The sequence below is a fragment of the Lontra canadensis genome, unplaced genomic scaffold (assembly GCF_010015895.1).
Source record: "Lontra canadensis isolate GAN:19392208 unplaced genomic scaffold, GSC_riverotter_1.0 scaffold148, whole genome shotgun sequence".
NCBI classification, from domain to species: domain Eukaryota; kingdom Metazoa; phylum Chordata; class Mammalia; order Carnivora; family Mustelidae; genus Lontra; species Lontra canadensis.
Genome location: NW_022631142.1, coordinates 1,192,744 through 1,218,979, shown reverse-complemented (window position 1 = coordinate 1,218,979; position 26,236 = coordinate 1,192,744). Strand labels below are relative to the sequence as shown.

At 37.0% G+C, this 26,236-nt stretch overlaps 1 protein-coding gene across 3 annotated transcripts in view; it reads right to left on the bottom strand.

Annotated features, from left to right (window-relative positions):
* The window catches only part of ZFYVE9 (zinc finger FYVE-type containing 9), a 199,929-nt gene that overhangs the window by 116,479 nt on the left and 57,214 nt on the right, over positions 1-26,236 (bottom strand). For 2 of the 3 annotated variants that reach the window (XM_032844102.1, XM_032844104.1), the window contains exons 2-4: positions 21,659-21,764; positions 6,660-6,765; positions 526-2,621 (exon numbers count right to left, since the gene is read on the bottom strand). In XM_032844102.1, the coding sequence (XP_032699993.1) occupies positions 526-2,621; positions 6,660-6,729 (2,166 nt within the window). In that variant the 5' untranslated portion in view covers positions 6,730-6,765; positions 21,659-21,764. Of the gene's footprint in view, positions 1-525; positions 2,622-6,659; positions 6,766-16,480; positions 16,560-21,658; positions 21,765-26,236 lie in introns of all 3 variants that reach the window. The other variant, XM_032844103.1, reaches the window with a different exon arrangement.

Genomic DNA, 26,236 nt, shown 5'->3' with positions numbered 1-26,236 from the left:
CTCGGATAAATCTTTAAAAAAAAAATGACATTGGGGGAAAAGACAAAATATGTGTATATGTGTATAAAAAGTTCCAGAATGTCTAACAGAGTGACCAAAATCCTATACCAAAAAGTAGGATGGATTTCAAGTGTAATATTCAATTTCTCAAGAATTAAAAAAAATATGAAGTCAATCCCAAGTATTTCTTTAATAAAAAAAAAAAAAAAACTTCCTTATTTCAAACTATTCCATTAACCAAGTATCTATCAATAGAGAAACCACAAAGTTAACACTTCCTCAATTTTCATCTGTTCATGGAAAGTGATTCAACTTAAATCTTGGCAACAAAAAACGTTATATAAACACTAAGATTCAGCAAGGTCATTTTTTTATTTAGAAATTTACTAGAACTGGATGTTCCAAGCTATTTATAATGTCATCTCAACCAGAAGTATATTCACCTTATACTGACTTTATTAATCTCTAATTGAGCTTAATAAAGTGGGCATGCAGTATTTCTGACTTAAAACACATACAACTTACCTTCCCACACGCTCTGCAATGATGCCTCCTTTTGGTGAATGTGAACCTGGCTTCACATTTCATGCAGTTTGGAGCCTGAGAATCTGGTACCCATACGGGAGCCACCTCACCCAGAGTAGTAAATGGCTTTCTGGCAGAAATTCCAAACTGACCAGCTCTGAGATCATTATCTGGGCTTTCTGGAGCTAAAGCAAGGCACGGTCTACTGGATATCCCAGACTCGTAGCTTTCTAAATGTTCCCCATTTGTATCAGCAATAGAGATGTTTCCCAAGGAGGCATTGCATACATTGGTTGCTGAGTTCTCCCCTAATTTTGCTTTCCCAAGAACATCATTTTTGTTTTTAATATTATTTCCACTATTTGTAGGAAGGTCATTTTGTAAATGGTCAGACAATGGCTTTGGAATTTGAAGTTTAAGATTAGAAGGTTGCTTGGGTCTTGCACCACCAAAAGGAACACTGATAGATTGCAGGTTTGCTACTATCTTGGGTGAAGACTGCCCGAGCACTGATGGAACTTGGTTACAGAAACTGTGTAAATAATTTTTCTTCATTAGGTCACCAGTGCTGTTTAAAAGTAGTCCACTCCCTTCTGTGGCTTCATTTCCTCTCTGTTCATAAATATTTGAATAGCATTCTGACTTGCTCTCTTCTATTTCTTTTTCTTCTGTTACTGAATCTTCTTTGGAGGGTAAAGTCTTTGGAACAAAACAAACAACTGGGCTCTGCATTCCATAGGAATCACAATTAGATAGAGAATTTGCTGCTGGTGTATCCATAGTGGAGAAATCACATCCTTCACTTTCATTGGTGCAAGTTCCTTTTAAATCTAGACCTGCTTCTGCCATTCTATCACACTCTCCTCCACTATCATTGTAAATGTCCTCAGGCTGATTCACTGGCAGAAACTTCTCATTTTCTTTATTTATTTGGCTGTCATTCATATCATTTAGTTTAGTCAATTTCCAATTAGTCATCTCCTGAGAGTCAGAGAAATGCTCTGTCATATTAAGTTCCGTACTGCCAAGAATTTCTTCATGTTCACAACCTTCCTTTTTGTCAGCTCTAAGATCACTAGGCACAAGACAACCTGAAAACTGTTCACAGTTATCATCCCTTCCAGACCCATTAGGCATGTCTGTTTTGAGAAGCAAAGGTAAACCAGATCGGACAGATTCTTCAGTTGTTCTCTCCTCTGTTGGCTCTTTTTTCTTCAAAATCCCCTCACTCAAGTGGGAAAAGGAGTTTGGACTCCCTAGATCTGTCCTAGCAGAGCTGGTCTGGCCAGTAAGAATCTCATCTGGTATATAGTTCTCTTGCTTTTTAGCAGGACCTTCATCTGTTCCCTGGGATGAGACTATTGAATCAATTGTTAAACTTGTAATCACAGACATGGGTGGGTCTCTACCTGTATTTTCATCATCCTTTAATTGTGAAGGGGAACAGACACTGGCTAGATTATCAGATGAAGTAGTACATGTATGTTTAACAGAATCCCCCATTGCACTTGATCTCTTCAACAGATCTATTTGTTTCTCTGAGTTCATATCTTTTTCAGTGGACCCATTTATACTAAAACTAAATTGATCAGTTTGTCTGTTTTCGTTATCCAGTGAACAGCTAAAAGCATCCATGAGGGACTGACTATTATAATTATTACAATCCTGCAAATCGTTTTGTAATGTCCTCTTATCACAGTTATGCATGACGGCTACGACAAGAACATTCTTCTCATCTGGCAGACAAGCTAGGTTTCCACATTTCTTCTCTCCGACTTCAACAGTACTACATTGATCATCTCGATTACAGCTCCTCTTAATTAACTGATCTTCTGCAATGGCATTTTCATCGATCCACATTGTGCTGATCTCTGGATTCAGACTACAGTCCTGTCCATTAGCACAATGATCCTCTCCCTCTGTGGTCAAAGAAGCTGAATGAGCCAGAGAGAAGACTTTTAGCTGTGGCTGTGACTCATTAGAAACTGCAGGTTCATTCACACTGGCCAATGTGGGGTTAAATGACAGTCGGTGAGACGGGGGATCTAGAATCTTATTCCACTTGGTATCCAATAAAATAGGAGAAACTGTTTCATCTGAAAAGGTAAATAATTACAATAAGTTTCCTGGTGTCACTAGAAAAGCTAGGACTCAATTAATTAACTATATTTGCAAACATTCTGAAAATAAAATATTCCCAGGATATCTAAAAATAGAATATTCCTAGAATATGAAGTTTTTAATTTTAATTTTTAGCTAAGAATAAAAAAAATATTCTTCAGACTGTTTCTATATTACATGTCACCAAATGGTAATATCCCAGAAGATTCCAAACAACAAAAGAATTCTACCTCAATCTATTAACATAATTAAAGATGGCACAGAGGCTATACTTGGTAGTGGGAGCAGGCAGTAGCAATCAGAAAGACCTCCGATTGGCTGCGTACAACATACGGTGCAGACTAATCTAAGCTGGAAAAATATTAGGACAAGTAATTGAGTAAGAGGGAAAACAAAGGAATTTTCTGTGGAGACAGAGTGATCTATAATCTACATGATGACTGGAATGTGGGTTACATTGATGTATTTACTTATCAAAACTGGTACAGTTAAGATCTATACATTTTAATGTATGTAAATTTCATCTTAAAAAAAAAAAAAAAACTAAAAAAGGGCGCCTGGGTGGCTCAGTTGGTTAAATATCTACCTTTGGCTCAGATCGTGATCCCAGGGTCCTGGGATCAAGCCCAGCCTTCCGCTCCCTGCTCAGTGGGGAGTCTGCTTCTCCCTCTCCCTCTACCCTTCCCCACTGCTCATGCTTGTGCGCATGCTCTATCTCTCTCAAATAAATAAAATCTTAAAAAAAAAACAACTGTAAAAACATAACAAGCAATGAGTAGTGGATGAAGATACAAATGAAACAAAATTGGAACCATGTTAATTACTGCTGAAGCCGGGAAATTGGGTACACCAGAGTATACTACACTATTCTGCTTTTTGTATGTATTTGAAATTTGTCCATAACAAGTATTATAAAAAGTTTGCTATAGTATATGAAATTATACTCATAACTGTGTCACATGATTAATTAGGTTTATATTTATATAATTATCTGAGGACACTTGGCAGAAAAATATTCATTTATCTTGTTAAATCAACCTACTTATATTCTATCAATAAGCATAATTTCATGTTTACTTTTTAAGAGATTATAACTATGATGATTATTTCTCCAAGTTATAGTGCCATATGTATATTTAGAGAAATAAGAAATAATACACTTACTGTATTTCTTGCTGTCTTCTTACAGTAAATCTAATAATCATAGTCCTGAAAATTATGGAGATATATTTTCCCCTCAATAGTAACATTAACCTTTAATGCCCCCTGAGCACCTTCTTCATGTCTCTGTTTAAGCATTTACTAGACTATAACACAATGGCTTCTACCTGACTTTTTCAGACAGAAACCATTTCTCTCCATCAATGTAAGCCCTCACACACTTGGCATTGTGCCTGCTATGTAGTAGGTACACAATAAATATATGCTAAGTGAGTATCTACCACAGTAAAAGCATTGTGCTTAAGGAGCATGAAGATTAAATGATAGCTCTGGCCTCCAAGAAATACATAATCTAGTTAGAAAAATAAAAAAAACAGGTACTATACACATGACTATCTAATTAGCAGTACAGGACAGCATTATGCCTGGGCTTCAAAGACAATTTTATTTAAGTGTGGAAAAGAGGTCATTCTTAAGGGGGAACAAGTATAGTCCCAAACACAACAATCTGAGAGAGCAATAAGCAAATCAGTTTGGGCTGAAAAAAGAATTAGTGTAAGCAAGTAGTGAAAAGAAGCTAGAAAGGCCAGACTGTAAAGGCCATAAGACATCAAAATATGTGGAGAATGGTCTTGAATACTGAATGTTAAAATCATGAGTTGCCCAAACTTGGGCTAGCAGAGACTTGAGATTTAATAACATAAACTTCCTTTAAAAAAAAATATCATTATTTCCAACATGGTTCATGGAAATAAAAACAAAATGCTGCTTTTCACAAGAATATTTAATAATCAAACAAGAAAGGTAGATCAGTTATTAAAAATGTCATTATTCAATTACCTACTACATGGGTATAATGTTAATTATCTAGTGTTATCACAGTCTGTGTGTAGTATATTTTTCATTTAAAGAAGGAAATTGGGGCGCCTGGGTGGCTCAGTGGGTTAAGCCTCTGCCTTCGGCTCAAGTCGCGATTCCAGGGTGCTGGGATCGAGCCCCGCATTGGGCTCTCTGCTCAGCGGGGAGCCTGCTTCCTCCTCTCTCTCTGCCTGCCTCTCTGCCTACTTGTGATCTCTGTCTCTCTGTCCAATAAATAAATAAAATATTTTTAAAAAATAATAAAATAAAAAAATAAAGAAGGAAATTAACACAGAATGAAAAATCACTTTATTTAAAATATACGTGGAAAGATACCAGGCTAGAGGTGGTCATTTGAATACAATTAGTACAAACTAAGATCTTTAAACAATAGTTCAAAACAAATATACAACACAGTTCCAAACAAGAATTTGGCTTCTGAAGTTCTTCACCTCCTAAAAGAATTAGTTTTTATAAGCAATGTTGTATTTCTGAACTAAAAGACAATTTTTACTGATTCAACAAAACTATATTCAAAATCAACTATATGCAAAGTACCCTACTAGATCTACAGAAGTCCTAAAGAGATTGATGTAATAAACTAATCATTTTCTTAGAGTCAATGATATTTTAGAAGTATACTATTCAAGTGATTAGGTATAGCACCTATGTAGATATCTCATAACAAATAAATGATACACAGAGGGTCAAACCAAAGAAAGGATTGAGAAATTACCTGTATAAATGATTGAAACTGAAAGGAAAAGACCCCCTCAACCTTGGTATGTAGATCCAATAGAATCCCAAATGATTACTTTCACACTTATATGAATCCTATGGCTATGGAGTAGCTTTGGGTCATCAGTGGTAAAATATGAGAACAGTAGGCTATTCCATGTATCCTTCCTTCTCCCTTTTCCTTCCTTAAGCCCATAATTCTATACGGCTTGGTCTATTACAGACCCAAAGCAACAACATTAAAATTAATCTCTCTTCCCAACTACTATCAAAGGACAACCTAAGTAACTGGATATAGTAAAGGTCTGGAGACCATTTCTAAAATCACAGACTTCAGACAGAAATACATCACTTTGTAAACTTGTTACCTGCCACTTCCAGCTAGAAAAAGAGAATACCAGGGGGCGCCTGAGTAGCTCAGTTTATTAAGCATGTCTGCCTTTGGCTCGGGTCATGATCTCAGGGTCCTGGAATCGAGCCCCATCTTGGGCTCCCTGCTTCTCCCTCTTCCTCTCTCTTATCTCACCTCTGAACCCCCAGCCCTGTGCTCTCTCAAGTAAATAAATCTTAAAAAAAAAAAAAAAAAAAAAAAGAAGACGAAGAAGAAGAAGAAAGAAAAAAAGAAAAAGAAACAGAGTATCAGGGTAGGAGGGATCTAATTAATTATGGCTTATCCATTCAAATCATGCTGACAGAGAAATTTAAGGAAAAAGTTTACCTAAATAAAGTAAATTTTAGGCAGACATTTTATCTAACCATTTTGGCAGTAACTTAAAACTATAAATCTTTTAAAATTAGGTTTAAAATATATCTTTATTGGTCAACAGGCAACAAGTTATTTTTCTAGTTTAGGAAATACAATCACACATTCTAAAGCTCTTCTTGACCATAGATTGATTGTATAAAGAAATTTCAGGCTCTAGTATCCTAATGCCTGGATACTAATCATTCTGCCACTTATTAGCAAACTAACCTCAGGGAAACCACTTACTCTGTGTCTCTCACCTATAAAATGTAGATAAGATCTACTTTCATGGGGTTATTTTAAAGATTAAATAATACAGTCCATTTAAATGCTTTAGTATAGTATCTGGCACACAGTGCAAAAAATATTAGTTCTTCCTCTGGATACTGAAATATAATACTATTATCATTAAGTTATTAAGTCATTTTTTTAAACTGTTACATCCTCTCATAACCCCACATTCTCCATATCATAAATGTATTCAAATAGATTCACCAAAATAAATTCTCACCTTCGTTTTGCTCAAATTCATCTAATACCTTGTCCAGGTTGTAAGCTTCTGCTTGGAAATAATTCTCCATCAGTGAGGAAACACCACTCAAGAGACTTGTTTAAACCTAGAAAGTAGATCAAATTTGTATTACACTTCCAATTTCTAAAATTTAATTTATAGATATTCAACTGATAACAGAAATACAAATGATCATGAGACTACTATGAACAATTATACACTAACAAACTGGAAAACCTAAAGGAAATGAATAAATTCCTAGACAAATGCAACCTACCAACAGTGAATCACAAAGAAGTAACAATTCTCAACAAACCAATTACTAATAAGATTGAATCAGTTAATTAAAAACCACCCAACAGGGGTGCCTGGGTGGCTCAGTGGGTTAAAGCCTATGCCTATGCCTGAGCCTATGGCTCAGGTCCTGATCCCAGGGTCCTGGGATCAAGCCCCATGTCGGGCTCTCTGCTCGGCAGGGAGCCTGCTTCTTCCTCTCTCTCTGCCTGCCTCTCTGCCTACTTGTGATCTCTATCTGTCAAATAAATAAATAAAATCTTAAAAAAAAAAGAAACCCACCCAACAAAGAAAAGTCTAGGACCAGTTGGCTTCACTGATGAATTCTTTCAAACATTAAAAAAAAAAAAAAAAAAAAAAAAAAAGAACTGGGGAGCCTGTGTGGCTCAGTTGATCTAAGTGTCTGCCTTCAGCTCAGGTCATGATCCCAGGTACTGCATCAGGCTCCTTGCTCAGCAGTAAGTCTGCTTCTCCATCTTCCTCTGACCCTACCCCCTAGCTCACGCTCTTGCTAACTTTCTCTCTCTCAAATGAATAAACAAAAAATCTTAAGAAAAAAATTAATAGTAATGCTTCTTAAACTCTTCCAAACAATAAGGGGGGGGGGGACACTTCTAAACTCATTTTACAAAGCCAGCACTACCCTGATACCAAAACCAGGTAAGGACACTACAAGAAAGGAAAATTATAGACTATATTCCTGATGAATATAGACACAAAAATCCAAAGCCAAAAATATCAGCAAACCAGATTCAATAATACATTAAAAAGTACATAAAAAATACATTAAAAAATATGTAAAAATACATATACCAGGCACCTGGGTGGCTCAGTTGTTAAGCATCTGCCTTCAGCTCAGGTCATGATCCCAGGGTCCTGCGATTGAGCCCCACATTAGGCTCCCCACTCAGCGGGAAGCCTGCTTCTCCCTCTCCCACTCCCCCTGCTTGTGTTCCCTCTCTTGCTGTGTCTCTGTCAAATAAATAAATAAAATCTTTAAAAAAAAAAATCATATACCATGATCAAGTGGGATTTACTCCAGGGATGCAAGGATGATTCAACATCTATACATCAATGTAGTACCACATTAACAAAATGAAGGATAAATCATATGATCATCTCAATAGTGCAGAAAAACATTTAACAAAATTCAACATGCATTTATGATAAAAATCCTAAACTGAGTGAGTAGAGAACACACTTCAACATAATAAAGGCCATTTATGACAAGCGCACAGTTAACATCATACTCAGCAGTGAAAACCTAAAAGCTTTTCCCCTGAGATCAAGAATAAGACTAGGATGCTCACTCTCACCACTTTTATTCAATATAATACTGGAATTCCTAGCAAAAGCAATTAGGAAGAAAAAGAAACAAAAGGTATCTGAATCAGAAAAGAGAAGTAAAACTATCTGAACCTGCTGGTTACATGACATTATATATAAAACATCCTAAAGACTACACACACACACACACACACACACACACAAAACCCTATTAGAATAAATGAATTCAATAACATTGCAAGATTAAGTCAACACATAAGCAGTGCTTGGCTGGCTCAGTCAGGAGAGCATGCAGCTCTTGTTCTCTGGTTCATGAGTTAAGCCCCACATGTGGCACAGAGTTTTAAATTTTTAAAATTAAAATTTAATTAAGTTTAATTAAAATTAAAATTTTTTAAAAATTTTTAAAAGTGAACACACAAAAATCAGTTGGGTTTCTACACACTAACACCAAATTATCAGAAAGAGAAATTAAGCAAACAATATCATTTACAATTGCATCAAAAAGAATAAAATTCCTAGGAATAAATATAACGAAGGAGGTGAAAGATCTGTACTCAGAAGACAGTGATGAAATAACTGGAAGACACAGACATGGAAAGATATTCTGGGCTCATGGATTAGAAGAATTAATATTGTTAAAACGTTCTTACTACCCAAAGCAATCTAGAGATTCAATGTAATCCCTATCAAAATTTCAATGGCATTTTTCACAAAAATTTTTAAAAATCCAATAATTTGTCTGGATTCACAAAAGATCCTGAATAGCCAAAGCAGTCTTGAGAAAGAACAAAGCTGGAACCATCACAATTCTTTATTTCAAACTATATTACAAAGCTATAGTAATCAAAACAGTATGGTATTGGCATAAAAACAGACCCATCAATCAATGTAACAGAAAAGAGATCCCAGGAATAAAACCACATGTATATGGTCAATTAATTTATGACAAATGAGCCAACAATATACAAGAGAGGATAATCTCTTCAATAAATGGTGCTGAGAAACCTGTACAGCCACATGCAAAAGAATGAAACCATACACCTATCTTGTATCATACACAAGGATCAACTTAACACAAAGGTCAACTTTACTCAACATGGATTAAGGACTTGAACATTAGACCTGAAACCATAAAAGTCCTACAATAAAACAGGCAGTAATAAGCTCTTTGGCGTTGTCTTAGAGATGAGTTTCTTGCATTTGACTCCAAAAGCAAAGGCAAGAAAAACAAAAATAAAAACAGGTGGATCTACATCAAGCTAAAAAGCTTCTGCACAGCTGAGGAAACTATCAACAAAATGAAAAGCAACCCACTGAATGGGAGGAAATATCTGCAAATCATATATTGAATAAGAGTTAATATCCAAAATATATTCAGAACACATACAACTTGACTGCAAAAAAACCCAAACAATCCAATTAAAAAACACACAGACAGCCAACAGACACATGAAAAGATGCTCAACATGACTAAATATCAGAGAAATGCAAATGAAAAACCACAATCAAATCACACCTGTTAGAATGGCTAGTATCAGGGTGTCTGGGCGGCTCAGTTGGTTAAGCAACTGCCTTCGCCTCAGGTCACAATCCTGGAGTCCCAGGATCGAGTCCCGCATCAGGCTCCCTGCTCAGCAGGGAGTCTGCTTCTCCTTCTGACCCTCACCCTTCTCATGCTCTCTCTCATTCTCTCTCTCTCTCTCAAATACATTTAAGAAAAATCTAAAAAAAAAAAAAAAAAAAAAAAGAATGGCTACTATCAAAAAGGTAAGAAATAACAAGTGTTGGTGAGGACATAGGGAAAAAGGGACCCTTGTATGCTGTTGCTAGGAATGCAAACTGTATGAAAAAGAATATAGAGGTTTCTCAAAAAATTAAAAATAGAACTACCATATGATTCAGCAATTCCTCTACTAGGTATTTATTTTAAAAAATGAAAATACACATACCACAACTATGTGTGAAGTGATCGATATTAACTAAACTTACTGTGGTAATCATTACCAATATATGTATCAAATCATTATGCTGTATACCTTAAACTAATTCAATGTTATTTGTCAATTATATATCAATAAACTGGAAAAAAGTGAAAAAAATTACATAGATTTATGAATATTTATATAATTTATAAATCTTAAATATACAAGAATTAAATCTCTTATAAATCTATTCAGACCATGGTAAACTGTAAAATTTATCATCCCACTAGAGGTAGTCTAAGATCTTTAACCCAATAAAGTCTAGAAACCTATAAGCTGACAATAATCAAAATGTAATTATAGAAGACAAACTTGGTGCATTTGAACAGGATATGTTTCAAAAGATAAAATCCAGATGCTGATAGAGAAATCATTTCTTTGAGAAAAAACTACATTTCTATTTGAAAAGAAAGTTTTTAAGGAGTTCTACCCAAATGGGGTGCCTGGGTGGCTCAGGGGGTTAAAGCCTCTGCCTTTGGCTCAGGTCATGATCCCAGGGTCCTGGGATCGAGCCCCGCATCGGGCTCTCTGCTCAGCATGGAGCCTTCTTCCTCCTCTCTCTGCCTGCCTCTCTGCCTACTTGTGATCTCTGTCTGTCAAATAAATAAAATCTTTTAAAGAATCATACCCAAATGGAACAAGAAAGTTCAAGCAACCATGGAGTATGGGATATCAGTTCCATAATGTTAATGATGATTATGATTTGGTTATTCTTTTTAATAGATTCTTTTAAAAATAATCTCCACACCTGACCTTGTGCTCAAACTCATGACCCAGCTGAATGAGCTCAAACTCACTATCAAGCTTAATGCTCTACTGACTGAGCCAGGCAGGCACCCCTGGGTTTTTCTTTCTTTTTTTTTTTTTTTTTAAAGATTTTATTTATTTGACAGAGAGAGAGAGATCACAAGAAGGCAGAGAGGCAGGCAGAGAGAGAGAGGAGAGGAAGCAGACTCCCTGCAGAGCAGAGAGCCCGACGCAGGGCTCAATCCCATGACCCTGGGATCATGACCTGAGCCAAAGGCAGAGGATTTAACCCACTGAGCCACCCAGGCGCCCCTGCGTTTTTCTTTTTAAACTTCTTTTTCAAGTACCATTTCTAAGTCTTTCACAGTGTTAATTCATCTAAAAGCATTCAGCGGGCACATACACTAGGTGTGTCACCTACCTAACAGGATGCCAAGACCACGTAGTAGTTGTTCAGTAAATACTAGCCCCATTTTTCCCCTCTACTATAATGATCCCCATACTTATCTATCTCTTTAATTTCTCAGAATGTTCTTTCCAAACTGAAAATTCTGCTTGGCTTCTTACTGGCAAATAGGGAGGCAGACTGAGAGGAGATAATATTATAATTCCCCTAAAATGTCTGAGTAAGGAAAACATTAAGAGGAGGAAAAATTTTAAAATGTAATATACTAAGGAGAATTCTCCTACATTGTTGGTGGGAATGCAAGCTGGTGCAACCACTCTGGAAAAGAGCATGGAGGTTTCTCAAAAAGTTGAAATTAGAGCTACCCTACAACCCAGCAATCACACTACTGGGTAATTACCCTAAATACACAAACATAGTGATCCGAAGGGGCACGTACACCTGAATGTTTATAGCAGCAATGTCCACAATAGCCAAACTATGGAAAGAACCTAGATGTCCATTAACAGATGAATGAATAAAGAAGATGTGGTATATATATACAGTGGAATACTATGCAGCCATCAAAAGAAATGAAATCTTGCCATTTGCAACGATGTGGATGGAACTAGAGGGTATTATGCTGAGCAAAATAAGTCAATCAGAGAAAGACAATTATCATATGATCTCCCTGATATGAAGAATTTGAGAGACAACATGGGGGCTTGGCAGGTAGGTAAGGAAAAAATGAAATAAGATGGGATCGGCAGGGAGACAAACCACAAGAGAGACTTAATCTCACAAAACAAACTGAGGATTGTGGTGCGGGGGAGGCGGGTAGGGATAGGGTGGCTGGATTATGGACATTGGGGAGGGTATGTGCTATGGTGAGTGCTGTGAAGTGTGTAAACCTGGCGATTCACAGACCTGTACCAGTGGGATTAATAATACATTATATGTTAATAAAAAATAAAAAAAAATTTTTAATGTAAAATACTGCTATTACAAAGTTTAAGGTAAATATAAAATGCGGTGAATTTTCTTTGACTTACAGTGTTTCTCCTCTGAGACATATAAAACTGTGAATATTATTTCTTTCATTTTACCAATTTAAAAAAAAGCTCAGGGGATTTAACGGGTTTATTCAAGTATTTCCTCATGATTATTCATTCAATCCACTTTTGTTTATGGACTGGCTCCTGTTAAATAATTTAAGTTTAGGTAGACAAATAGGCTGCATAATAATACCTTAATAGTTTTTCTTAAATCTACCTTTATAGTTCTAAATCATTTTCATATACATGTCATTTTATTTTGATAAAAACTGCATATTTAGGGGCGCCTGGTGGCTCAGTGGGTTAAGCCTCTGCCTTCGGCTCTGGTCATGATCTCAGAGTCCTAGGATTGAGACCCACATCAGGCTCTCTTCTCAGCAGGGAGCCTGCTTTCCTCTCTCTCTGCCTCTCGCTCTGCCTACTTGTGATCTCTCTCTCTCTCTCTCTGCCCAATAAATAAATAAAATCTTAAAAAAAAAACCCTGCATATTTAAACTTCCTAATGCTAAGAGCACAAACGAAAATTTCTCACAATGTGCTAATCTAGCACATTTAATATACATGTACAATACTTGGCATTTCATAGTCATTTCATAGTCAAAATACTAATAAATAATTGTATTCAACATATTTATTGTGTGTCTACTGTATACAGGGTATTGTAATCAACTGAATTTTCAGACATCATCCTTAACATCAAGAAGCTTATAACTTAATGGTAAACAATGCTAAATAAGAAAATTAATATAATAAATGATTTTAATAACACAGTACAAGAGACACAAAGCACTACTTGATTAATTTGTCAGATGAAATTAACAGATAAGTGCTACAGAGTAAGTACTATAAAAGTTCAAGAAATGGGCAGAACCACCATGTGGATGGTCAAGGAAGCATTATTTATGGATTTAGGGTGGGTCCAGAAGGAAGGAAAAATTTTAACAGATATTCCAAATAGCAAGATACTGAAGTGAAATTTCAAACAGGGAGAGACATACAAGGAGTTACCTAGGGATGGGCATTTATTGAGGGATCAGTGAAATTGGATCAAGAATTTATTTATATACTTAACATTAGGACATGATTGGAGAGTTAGATAGGCTTTATATTATACAAGCCTTGGAATGCCAGTCTGAGAAAGGTATTGTATTACTTTAAGCAATGGAAAGCACTACAGCACATTCACACAAGTTTTATTGCGATATATTGTTATATTGTTCCTTTTATTATTAGTTACTGCTGTTAATCATTTACTTTGCCTAAATTATAAATTAAACTTTATCATAGGTATGTATGTATAGGAAAAAAACAGTATACATAGGTTTCGGTACTACCTGTAGTTTTAGGCACCACTGGGGGTCTTGGAACATATCCCCCATACATAAGCAGGGACTACTGTATAAAAAGCTGGTTAAGAAACTATACTGAACTCCAATGATAACTACTGATTCAGGCCAGCATCAAAAATGAATGCTAAAGCCTTTAGGTAAATGGTTATTGGGGAAGAAATACTCACAGTGTCTCAAAGTATTAGTCCACACAAAAAAAAAAAATCACAAAGGAGAAAATATATGTTTATATTAAAAAGATATGATAATCACTACCTAAACCAAATGATCAACTTAGCATCACCAATTGTTTAACAATAGTTGATATAGTTTAACATGTTAAAAAGTTTAACATGATGCACCTCTTGATGTTATGCAATGAGAAGTTTAAAACATTATCAACCCAGTATTCTTGCCAAAAATGTTTAACCAGAACTGAATTCTGAAGAAACAATTTGACAAATCTAGAATCCAAGGCATTCTATAAGACAACTGTTATGAACCTTCCAAAAAATTCAATGTTATAAAAACCATCAGTCTAAATTAAGAGAGACTAAAGAGATTAAATAATCAAATGCCATGCACGAACACTGAATGGGTCCTAGATCAAGAAAACACACATATATACATACACAGCAAAACACCACATTTAGATGACAATCCATGAAACGTGGACTATATATTAGGTGATACAAAAAATTAATAATCTCTTCCTTAGATGTCATAATTGTATTTTGATTTCCTAAGAGAATGTCCTTACTCTTCGGAGATGTCCGCTGAACTATTTAGGGAAGAAGTGTTGTGTTATCTGTATTTAACTTTCAAATGATTCAGAAAAATAAAAGTATGTAAACGTGTGTATGAGTGTGGGAAAGAGAAAAAAAAGAGAACAGAGGGAGAAAGGAAGAGAGTTGTTCAAAAAAAGAAACAAAATGGTAAAAACTGATGAATCTAGGTAAAGGATATATGGGTCTTTACTGCATTATTTTTCCATTTTTCCATAGGCTTGAAATTTTTCAGAAGAAAAAAGAATACTGAGCTGGTGGTAGGAGGCATTCCTTCTCTCTCTCAATATAGAAATTCTACAAAAAAAAAAAGATTATTTTAAAATCGTTTATACAGTCAAATTCAAAAGTAAGAAAGGGAAATACAGATACATAAACAAGAAGCAAGCAAGCCACAGCAATGAGTAAGAACTGAAGATGTCAGTCCACAGGGGTTACAAAACTAGACAGAAACTATAAAACTAGACGGCAACAGGCCTAGGATTCGAAAGCTAACAGGGAGGACAGGAATTATTGGCTGAAAACTTCAGAAGTTTCTGCTGTGGAAGGGGCCACACTGGGCTCTCTGAATAAAGCCAGCAGCTGGGGAAAAAAACTATGCCAAGTGGCTCCAAGACTCAGCAATGGAACAGGAAAGAACAGAATGCCAGTAAAATCAACTTTCAGAAATTAGAATTCCTATCCTGCCCCTCACTCATGACTGGGAATGATATTAATTCTTTCTATTCCTGACTATAACATAGTTTATCTCTATGCTTACTCAACTCTTCCTGTAACTTGTAATAATAATATTGGTAATTTTAAAAAGTCATTAAATATGGGATAGTAGAGGGAGGAGGGTGTACTTGACAAGGAGCAGTACAAGGGAGATCTCTGTGGTGATGGAATTGTGTTCTATCTTCAACTACAATGGTAGTTGACAAATGGGAGAGATACACATTCATGAATATGCTCACAGCAGCTTTATTCATAATAGCCAAAAGGTCCTAACAACTAAATATCTATCAACTGATGAATGGATAAATAAAATGTCCATTTCCTGGTTTTTATGTTTTTTATAGTTATGTAAGATGTAACCAATGAGGAAAAACAGGGTAAAAGAAGGGCACACAGGAACTCCTTATACTATTTTTACAACTTCCTGGGGGTCTATAATTACTACAAAATAAAAAGTTGAAAAAATAGTAATAAAAGGGAAAAAGTTATGAAAAATTCAATAGACATGGGAACAGGATGAAGAGAGCATCTGTGTAAAGGGGAGTCAGAGTCCAAGTGTAGTAAAATAGATGTACTCATGTTAGGGTGGCCCAACATAAGGTGTCAGAGACCCAGCAGGGTGAGGAAGCCGTCTGTGCAGAAGGACAGCGCAGCATGGGGTGCCAGAGCACAAGAGAGGTAAGGAAGGCATCCACATGAACGGGATGGTCTGGCCTGGGGATAAGAAGAGTCCATAGGCAGGAGGGGTGAGGAGATGTAAGAGTGCACCCAGAGTGGCAGGTCGGAGCCTGAGCAAGATAGAAGGGCCAGGGGAAGGAGAAGGTGATAGGAGATTGGTTACGTGTAGAGATGGATCAAATAAGTGACTATGTGAAGGGCAACAGTGGCAATGTTTCTCACTGTTAGAGAAAAGAGTTAAATGCACAAAAGGTGACAACCAGAAAGAACCCTGCAGTGTTGGTTTGGAATTTAAGATATAAGTATGAACTCACAGACTGCAAGAAACATCAATAGTTATAGCAACAGATATAGATATAAATGTATGTGTGTCCACCCACAATAGATACAGATGTAAATGTATGCGTCATGCGCAACAGATACAGATGTCAGTGTATGTGTGTTCACACACAACAGATACAGATGTAAATGTGTGTGTGTGTGCATATTCTCTAGCTCTGTGCACAGGATCTTGGAGAAGCAAAACTCCACCTCTACTTCAAGTAGCTATAAGCATGTACCTCACACCAGATTTGGTTTCCAAGTATGTTATCCATGCAAAGGAAGCAGGGTTCCATGGGGAAATGGTTGATTCCAGAGCTGGAGTAGAAAAAAATACAAGAGCTTTGATGAGGATATAGGGAAATATGAGCTCTTAACACATTACTAGAAGGAAAGTAAAATGCTGCTGCAACTTTGGGAAATAGTTTGGCAGTTTCTCAAAAAGTTAAACAGTGTTACCTTATGGCATAGCTATTCCACTCCTAGGTTTATACCCAAGAGAAATGGAAAAATATTCACAGAAAAACTCATCCCCAAATGCTCACAGCAACATCATTCACAACAGCCAAAAGGTGGAAACAACCCAAATATCAACTGATAAATGCATGAAGGAAGTGTAGGATGGTGGGATATTATAGGGCAATATCCAACAAAGTGGGATATTATAGGGCAATAAAAATAGATGATGTATTGCTATATGCTACAACATGAATGAATTTGGAAATATTAAGGTAAAGAAGCAGAAAAGCTATATATGATTCCATTTGTATGAACTGTCCAGAATAGACAAATCCATAGAAACAGAAAATTAATTCATGATTGTCAGGTCCTGGGGCGGGGGTGGGGGGGTTGGAGGAAAATGGGAAATGACTACTAATGAATAGAAGATTTCTGTTTGGGATGATAAAAGTGTTCTGGAACTACACAGTGGTGATGACTGACTGCACAGTTCTGTAAATATACAAAAACCACTGGACTCCACACACTTTAAAAGAATCAATTTTATGGTATGTGAATGATATTTCAATTAAAAAAAAAAAAGAACAATTTTGAATATCTTATATCCTGGAAAGCAAGTATGTGTTCTAAGAATGATGGGGACATGTCAAAAGGACACAGAAACCAGCCTGAAAGAGTTCCCACAGGCTAAATAAAGAAAATCAAAATAAATAATGATATCAATGGATTATATCCCACTGAATAAAAAAGAGAACCATGAGTCTTTGCACTCTGAATGAATGAATCCCAAGTGTGATGAGGAAGGGATATTTAATAGCTTCAAAGTTCCTCCCCGCAAAAATACTAATTACCAAAGGAAAAAAAAGAAGAGTAACTTGAGCAGCAAAGCCTGGCAGACACCACCTAACACAAGTATCAAAGTGAGCATCATCAATAATGGGTCAAATGGAAATCTGTGCTCTTTGACAGGCTGCAATGAAAAGGACACAACAATGTCAATACCGGGAGAGGTGAGGTAGTGAGTGGGGGCAGTCAGGGGGTTATGGGAACGCCCTTTAATTTCTGTGCAATTTTGCTATGAACCTAAAACTGTTCTAAAAAAAATAATATGTATTAATTAAAAACAAAAGTAGCAGGGCACCTGGGTGGCTCAGCGGGTTGAAGCCTCTGCCTTCGGCTCAGGTCATGATCCCAGGGTCCTGGGATTGAGCCCCAAGTCAGGCTCTCTGCTCAGCAGGGAGCCTGCTTCCCCCTCTTTCTCTGTCTGCCTCTCTGCCTACTTGTGATCTCTGTCTGTCAAGTGAATAAATAAAATCTTTGAGAAGGAAAAACAAAAACAAAAACAAGAACAAAAAAACAAAAGTAGCACCAATTCTGTGATATTCCCACAAAAATGCATAACTTGAATCTGGTCAGGAGGAAACATCAGACAAACCAAAACTGAGGAACATTATACAAAATAACTGTTTTGCGATCTTCAAAAGTGTCAAGGTCAAGAAAAGTCAAAGACTGCGGAACTGTTCCAAAGAGAAGGAGACTACAGAGACATGACAACTAAATACAACATATGATTCCAAACTAGATCCTCTTGGTATAGAGGACATTATTTGTACATCTGGCAAAACTTGAATAAGATCTGAGAATTAGATGGTGATAATGAATCAGAGTTAATTTCCTGATTTTGATAATGTATTGTGGTTAGGTAGGAGAATGTTCCTATTTGCCAGAAACACAGTTTCAAAGGGGATGGGGCACATGCAGCTGGCAATTTATTCTCAAATGGTTCAGAGAAAAAAGTTCTTTGTACTTGTGACTTTCCTATAAGCTTGAGATAGTTTAAAATTTTTTTAAATGCACCAAGTGTCTATCATATTTTAAATGTCCAGAGCACTTTTTCTAATAATTTTTATAGCATCTTATTTCATGAATACGATTTCTTCTCTTACCTCTCCGATGCAATTACTAATTACCCATTGTTTGTTGATTTTTTTTTTTTTTCTCAAACTTTCTTCTATTTCCAGTATTATTTACTTCAAGCTCCTCTTTTGTACTTTTGGTCTCTTTCTCATTGGATCCTTTTCCAAAATGCCTATTTATTGAATAAATGGAAATACTAAAAGCCAACTGCAAGATCTGCATACTTGGCTTCTCAACCAGGTGGCTTCCACTGCATGGTGATCAGGTGGGAACACAGCAATTTCATGGGAGACCTCTAAATGCCAGTATAGGTAAGTGTTTTCTTTAGACTCTGCAGAAGACTCATATAATCTTCTATAAGGGAGTAGCAACATGTAATACCAGACAATTACCTTCTGAAAGAAAAGTAGAAGAAGGAGCGAGGGGAAGAGTCTCACTTTTCAATATAAACAATTTCCCTTAATCCTTCAGCTTTCACTATGGTGCCTCATCCTTGATCTGTAATGTATAGTGTCCATAAGTCTTGAGCATATTTAGTTTCATTTTCTTTTCTTTTTTTTTTTTTAAGATTTTTAGTTATTATTTGACAGAGATCACAAGTAGGCGGCGGGAGGGTGGGGGAAGCAGACTCCCTGCTGAGCAGAGAGCCCGATGCGGGGCTCGATCCCAGGACCCTGGGATCATGACCTGAGCTGAAGGCAGAGGCTTTAACCCACTGAGCCACCCAGGTCCCCTAGTTTCATTTTCTAAGGAAAAACCTGAGGTCTCCTGAGGGCTTGGGAGAGGGACAGTCTTCTCACTGCATAAGCTACATCTCCCAGAGGATTTAAATACTACCTCAGGATTCATTTTTTAAATTAATTAATTAATTTATTTATTTTAAGAAGGCTCCACACTCAATGTGGGGCTTGAACTCACAACCCCAGGATCAAGAGTCACATGCTCCAGGACTATAGAGTCCTTTTGGACACTCTCTTGGAATCTCAGTTTTAGGGGGTGCCACTTTTAAAGCACTGATCTGGTTGTTCCCTTTATGTTTTCTTTACTGGTACGTCCTCTTTATGCTATCTACTAATTATAATGAACATGTGTATATCCCTGTACCAAACATTACTGAGCCTCTACTATGTTTCAGGCACTGTCCTAGTCATTAGATTACAAGACAAATAAGACAATGTCCTTGACCTAACAGTGCCTAATATCTTATAGGGGAGATGGATAAGTAAACTTAAAATAAAAAACATTGTGCCAATTGATATATACACTGAGTACTATGGAGCCAAAGAAGAGGTAAAGCTAAATCAGACTGAGATGAGGGTGTACTTCTGGGCTACTATGACAAATATTCTAATAACTGATTACCCCTAATTATTTACTATTTATTACTGTTGATAGTTTTTGCAGTGGCTTGAAAACTTCCTAAAGAGGTAATGCCTGGGGGCACCTGGGTGGCTCAGTCCTTTAAACGTCTGCCTTCAGCTCAGGTCATGATCCTGGAGTCCTGTGATCATGCCCCACATCAGGCTCCCTGCTCAGCAGGAAGCCTGCTTCTCCCTCTCCCACTCCCCCAGCTTGTGTTTCCTCTCTCACTATCTCTCTCTCTCTCTCTCTCAAATAAATAAATAAATAAATAAAATCTTTAAAAAAAAAGGTATTCCCTGAAGAATAAGATTTTGCCCAGTAAAGGCAGAAAAAGGCACTCCCTTCACACACCCTCACATGAGGTAGTTAGGGTACAAGAACTACTCTTCCAGCTGCAGGCCCAGAAGTTTTGATGGAGAAGGCACTACTGAGTGCCCTTCTGCTGGACTCTCAACTAAAGAGAAAAGGAGTTCAGTCTCGTATCACAGAGTTAGACCCATCCCTCCATCCTCAAAGCTTACATGAAAAAAATCAAAGAACTCAGCCAGAGTATGCAACATGCCATTAGTGAATGGCATAATCAGTTTCTGAAACTAATCCCACCCACATAGCCTCCACCCCCATCACCATTTTCTACCCCTTCAGTAATTGTAAGACCTGAAAGAAATCAAACATGATTCCTAGTCAGGGAAAAATAATCAATGATTCCTACTCTACAAGAATTAGTAAAATACTTCCAATTTTCTATTGGAAATTGTTGTTCTTCACAGTTAGTCTAAAAATACAAAGTAAAATAATTTAATTAAATTTATATTTGATTCCCTGCCCCCAAATTAGCTTTAATTGTTTAACTCTTACATGATGACTAAGAAATAGAAATAAGATTAATTGGATTTGGGGCGCCTGGGTGGCTCAGTGGATTAAGGCCTCTGCCTTCAGCAGAGGGTCATGATCCCAAGGTCCTAGCATTGAGCCCCACCTGGGGCTCTCTGCTCGGCCAGGAGCCTGCTTCCCTTTCTCTCTCTGCCTTCCTCTCTGCCTACTTGTGATCTCTATCAAATAAATAAATAAAATCTTAAAAATTTTTTAATTAAAAAAATAATAATAATAAAGATTAATTGTTTTTTTTCTCTTAACAGTATTGCTCAAATCCATGTTCTTTTTTTTTTTTTTTAAAGATTTTATTTATTTATTTGTCAGAGACAGAGGGAGAGAGAGCGAGTGAGCACAGGCAGACAGAGAGGCAGGCAGAGGCAGAGGGAGAAGCAGGCTCCCTGCCGAGCAAGGAGCCCGATGTGGGACTCGATCCCAGGACGCCGGGATCATGACCTGAGCCGAAGGCAGCCGCTCAACCAACTGAGCCACCCAGGCGTCCCAAATCCATGTTCTTTTTCATGCTGAAATTACCTTTCTATTTTGAAAATGGAAGTTGACTCCAAAAGGAAAAACCAAGCACTGGCAGAGAAATTATAATTTTTGACATAATTTGACAGTAATTTAAAAATACCCCTTTGCTTTGGATTTAAGTCAAGTCTTTTTTTAAGACCACACTCTTGATTTAACAAGAGGTAATGTTATAAATGAAGCAAACAGCATATATACATAAGCATTATTTCCTATAGATTGAGTTGTTTTCTTAAGTTCAATCTCTAATAGAAACAGAACACTGGTTTTCTTACCTTTTTCCCCTTACACACGTGATACGGAACAGACTTCCCTGTGCTTACTCATGATGCTTGCCGCACCACCAGCCAGTCCTGCTGATTCAGTATGTTCTGTTTGATCCTAAAGAAAAAGAAAAAAAAAAAAAAGACACACATTGCTCATTACATTTGCAGAAGGAATAAGCCCTAATTTTCTCCATATAAACCTATCATAGCCAAACAAATAAAAACTATGGGCTTAAATAATAAATTACAGTTACATCTTCAGATTCAAAGACCTAGCCAGCATGAAATGCAGCAGTCACATTTTATCGTGTAAAAAGGCCAAAAGTTAAACATTTCAATAAACAGTTAAGAATTTTTTTAACATTTCTTATTTTCCATGGATAATACAAAGTGAAACATTAAAGGCAGACACTTTCTACCCAATGGTTTTAACTACATTAATTCATAAAAATACCACTTATTTTGTATTACAATAAGCCCTCCAAGAATTCAAAGCTAGCAAAACTGCTGCTTTACCAGGATGTGGGATTTTTTTTCTGTACATACAGAATCCTTAAATTGAGATTCAGAGGCTTCCCGTTGAGATTTTTATTGCCAAACAACTGTTTTCCCTACAAATGGAATCTCGTATGATTCCAGCCCTCTTCCACTGTTTAGAAGCAATGACTCTATTAGCCCAATATTAACCTTTACTGTCAGAGGTATGCAAAAAATAAAGCTGCCAAAGCTTCTTCAAATGTTATTTCCTTCTTCTGAATATATGACAATATCCATGAAGTTACAATAGTCCAATTTAAATACCTTTGTAGCTGCTAAGAGATAATTTAAAACTCTGTAAGAGCCTCATTTAGTCTTGAACAAGATTAGTAATTGTAATCAGAATAAAATTAAAAATCTCATATTATCTGTAAGGGCCTATTTAGCCAGAGCAGCTCCATCCAGTTAAACAGTGATTTTGTTGTTTATGCAGTAAAATTTAAACTGACCTTGCCCCCCCCACCCCCCCCAGAACTTACTTAAAAACAAGTCCCAGAAACCAGTCCCAGGAAACAAAGCCCAAATACAAGGGTGGGCAGGCCAGGTGGAGGTATCCAATCAGTGGGGGCGCATACTGTCTCCCTAGCTACCAAGGAGTATGGGCCCCGCCCTTTGGGTGCCTTTTGGGCGCCAATTCTGACCAAGGAGATAGGCTAGTTCAAATATCTACTATAGGGTAAATTGTAATTCAATTGATTCAATTGGTCACTTACGTTGACCTAACATGACTGTGCAGCTTTCTCTGTGTGTTACAATCTCATTGGCCACCTGTGCGTGGCCAGGCCCAACCACACGGCCTTTGCCCTTAAAAGCTAGTCTGGAAGGCAGAGACAGGTTGCCTCTTTGCAAGAGACACCCCGGCCGGTCTGTTTGATTCTCGATGCTTGGCAAGAAATAAAGCTTTGCTTGACCTTCGCTTTGTATCAGTCTCGCTCCTTTGATTACGGACCCAACATTATCCATATAAAATATCTAACAAATAATCAGAGCATTTCAGAACAGGAAAGTATCTTACATATGACCTAATGAATATCACTTAATTTTAAAGATAATAGGAACTAAAAAAAATTTCCTGGCATTATTGCAAATATAATTCCATTACCTGAGGTGAAAATGATGTACTTATTAAAAAATGGAGAATAAAAAAAAAAGCTAAAATTCAAGTTTTCAGAGGCCAATAAAAAATATGGCATGAAAACCACTGGTGAAAGATTTTCCAGGGGCGTCTGAGTGGCTCAGTGGGTTAAGTCTCTTCTTTCAGCTCAGGTCGTGATCTCAGGGTCCTGGGATCAAGCCCCATGTCTGGCTCTCTGCTCAGCAGGAAGCCTGCTTCTCCCTCTCTCTCTCTGCCTGCCTCTCTGCCTACTTGTGATCTCTCTTTCTCTCTCTCTCTCTCTGTCAAATAAATAAATAAATCTTAAAAAATTTTTTTTCCAATCTTGAGAACTTGAAAAAAATATGTATGTTACATTCTAAATAAGAGGTGCTGTTGATACTCAGAAGCACGCTTACATCTATCAAATAAGGAACAAAACCATATGAGAAATAGGAAATGGCTACATGATGAAAAGTACCAAGGTCAAAATAAATGAGACAAAAGTAAGGCCCTCACCTTTAATTAAACTATTTAACTGAAGATTTTTTTTAACAAATAAAATTAACTCTAGATTCAAAGTCAAATCCTTTATGTGTGTATCTGTTTTGATGTGTGAGGCAAGTCCAATAATATTATATAACTGTCTCAAACATCACGGTTTTTTCTTCTGGAATTTTATCCCTCTTACCTTTAGCCTCAGCTGGAAAAGCCTTAAGTCTGGTTAAATTACTGCCTACCTAACTCCATACATTACCCCAAGAAGCTTAAATGTGTCTAGAGGAAAATCGCACAAGGAAGAGACTGCTCTCAATTTCACATTTGCGACTTCACACTACATTTCCCTTAGTCAATATACTTTCAACCCTGTGCCTCATTCCTATCTTCTGATATGCCTGGAATCCCTCAGCTCAAAGCTTTCATAATTCAATTCTTTCAAAAAATAAATCTTTAAGTTTCCTGCAGGACAAAGAATAACATTACTTGGCTACATAAACTATGGCAGAATACCAGCGTATCTAACCACTTCTTGTACATACTTCCAACCAATTTCTTTTTCAGCACTAAACCTCACCTAAGCCTTTAGAGATTCCTAGAGCCTGCACAAGTTTCCCTAAGGTTCTATGGGGGTATACACTTAACTTCTCATCACATCTCCCTCCACAATGTATTGCTTCTTCAGTTCTAAGACCTTTATTTTACTTTTTCCATTCACTGAAACCTCCCACCCAATGCTGTTTCCTTTTCTGTTGTTTCTTCCTATCATTCAGTGGAGTTTTAGGGAAGAAAGAAAATAAGTGTGTTGGGGGATGGGGGGGAGATCAATCCATCCTATTGAGCCACAAGTCTCCATTCTTATCTTTGAGAACACATAATGGAATATAATACTATATTCTTTCCGAAAAGTAGCCTTAAAAGTTGCCAATGCCCTAGTAAATAAACTGATAAATAGTTTAGAAAAACAATGGGAGAGATAAATAGACAAGTAACAAGTAGTGCCTCCCTCACCTCACCTAAAAACATGCTTTCCGGATAAGAAACAGTATCTAGGGGTGCCGGGGTGGCTCAGTGGATTAAAGCCTCTGCTTTCAGCTCAGGTCATGATCCCAGGGTCCTAGGATGGAGGGGATCGAGTCCCACATCGGGCTCTCTGCTCAGTGGGGAGCCTGCTTCCCCCCCCCCCCTCTCTCTCTGGCTGCCTCTCTGCCTATTTGTGATCTCTGTCAAATAAATAAATAAAATCCTAAAAAAAAAAAAAAAAGAAACAGTATCTAGTACTTTTTTTTGCCTCTTTTTTTTTTTTTTTTTTTTTAAGAATCTAGTACATTTTGCCTAGAATGAGCGCTTTACGGTAGAGCTTTTTCATTGCCTTTTGGCATTATGGAATTGGTTTTTGGAAGGAACAAAAGAAGTTTAATAACTGGAGAGATATAAGACATAAAATACAGTATAAAATGTTTTAAATACAGGGGCGCCTGGGTGGCTCAGTGGGTTAAAGCCTCTGCCTTCGGCTCAGGTCATGATCTCAGGGTCCTGGGATCCAGCCCCACATCAGGCTCTCTGCTCAGTAGGGAGCCTGCTTCCCCCCTCTCTTTCTGCCTGCCTCTCTGCTTACTTGTGATCTGTCAAATAAATAAATAAAATCTTTAAAAAAAAAAATGTTTTAAATACAGTTCAAGATACACAGAAAAAAAATTTCACAGAGTGCCTTCAAGATTTTGCTCAATATCACCTCCTAAAGTGAAATGAATAATCACTTAGTTCTCTATGTCCTCAGAATACATTTATAACACATTTCACGTTGCATGGTGATTTCTCCCTTTATGATCTGTTGCACTCCACTACACAATAAACCACTCAACGCAGGAAACCCTTTATTTATCCTTTCATCCCAAGATGCCAACAGTGTTGTCATATAGAGCAAGTATTCAAAATATCCAGGATTATTGAATTAAGTATAGCATAGAACACATCTCCCATGACAAGGATTCCAAATAAATACCTCCTAATTATATCTCCCTCCTTCTATTTCTACAACTGCCATATTTTAAGCCCTCATCAGTCCTCACCTTATCCCCCTCCTATCTCGAACCTACTTAATGGGACATCTCTAGATGTCAGTGATGCATCTTCATTTGTCACCATGAATACTACCCAGATTGATTGTGCATTTCTAGCTAATGAATAAATTCCCTTATTCTCTTCCCCCAAGAATGAAGTCCAGATTTTTAGTATGGCAATAGAGATCCTTTCAGAACTTGGTCTCTGCCTCTTTTCCAACCTATTCTCCCACTACTTCCCTAAACTCCAATCACACAAAAATACCCATATTTCTTGTGAGATCCTTTCTCATGCTTCTCTATCACTGCATGTTCTGTGCCTATATTGAGACACTTTTGCCACCCTTCTTTACCTAGCTAATGTGCATTACCTAGGTTCAACTCAAACTCACTTTC